This window comes from Myzus persicae, unplaced genomic scaffold (assembly GCF_001856785.1).
Source record: "Myzus persicae strain clone G006 unplaced genomic scaffold, MPER_G0061.0, whole genome shotgun sequence".
Taxonomy (NCBI): Eukaryota; Metazoa; Arthropoda; class Insecta; order Hemiptera; family Aphididae; genus Myzus; species Myzus persicae.
Genome location: NW_019104101.1, coordinates 146,315 through 147,612, shown reverse-complemented (window position 1 = coordinate 147,612; position 1,298 = coordinate 146,315). Strand labels below are relative to the sequence as shown.

General features: G+C 30.6%; 1 protein-coding gene across 1 annotated transcript; it reads right to left on the bottom strand.

Moving 5' to 3' along the window:
* Positions 1–318: 318 nt before the first annotated feature.
* LOC111038764 lies at positions 319–987 on the bottom strand. Its single transcript, XM_022321990.1, has 2 exons — positions 774–987; positions 319–698 (listed from the first exon to the last, which is right to left on the bottom strand). Exons 1-2 carry the CDS (start codon positions 985–987, stop codon positions 319–321), a joined length of 594 nt encoding a protein of 197 aa, XP_022177682.1.
* Between the last annotated feature and the right edge of the window lie 311 nt (positions 988–1,298).

Sequence of the window (1,298 nt, the reverse complement as noted above, 5' to 3'; positions counted from 1 at the left end):
TTATTTACTAGATTTTCCAATTTTTGTGGCTACATCTTTCCATATTTTATCTTTCATTATAATATTTCTGTATTCTGGGAGTTTCATATCATATAACATTGGGTTATTTTGTACTTCATCAACTAAAATTTTTGTCTTCAGATGGCAAAAAAACTAATTTCGACATTGTGTCATCTTGATGTGTCGCTGCCTACTGCTCCATGAGTAGTATTGTCGCCACAAGTTGACACGTCGCGACCTGTCGCGTCTTGCTGACCAGATAATACGATTTCTATAAAAACAGATATTGACGACATGTCGCGCCTTGGAGACCGTACCTTAAAAGCTGAATCCATTGTTATAGCTAGTTTGCCTTCCGTTTTGATAATTATTGTTACTATTAGGAATGTTATTATGAGTTTGTCCAATCTTAATTTGACTTATATGATTTTTTAAAACCTCCATTTCTCTAGTCAATTTCTCTACTTCTCCATTTACTTTATCTTTCGATCTCAATAGATTTGTTACTTCGAGTTTCTCTAGAGTTTTTTTAATGCTTGCGATCGATGTATTATCTGCTAACCTTATTAACTGAAAAGTTTCTTTGGGTACTCCTTTTAATATGAGTTCACATATTTCTTCTTCGGTCATATTCTTGTTTATTTTATAACATATTCCTATTATTTTAATTATAAATTCTTTATATGTTTCTCCTTTTTCTAGTTACAGGTTTTGCAATTTTGCCATTAGTAAATGTTTATTTCCTACTAATGTAAATTCTGTTATTAATTCACTTTTGACTTCATTCCATGTAATATTTTCGTTTTTTGATTTCAATTGTTCAAAAAAATCTTCTGCTGAGTCTTTAAGATATAATTGTAGAATAATTACTTTGTCTTTGTCTTCCCACTCGTTCACTACAGTTATTAGTTCAAATTTTTTTATGAATTTATCTAAATCCTCGTTTTCTTTTCCTGAGAAAATATCGGGTTTATGGTTAAACGCCATTTTTATATAGTGTTGATCTGTTCACCCGAAATATTATTTTGGGTTTCTACTTTTAAATGTATAAAATCTGCTGTAAAATCGTTATTCCCCTTTTTATGTACTAGTTCTGTGCTTTTATAGACTCCTAAACTTTGATTATGTTTAGTACTGGACGTATTGTTATTTGACTTTTTGTTGACCTGATTTGACGTTTGTAATTCGCAAAGAAGATTTTGGAGTTGAGGTTTAATACTAACGGTATCTATAGTTTCTGGTTCAGTTTTTTTTTTATTAGAATCGTCTTCAACAACAGTTACGGACGTTACGGTCAA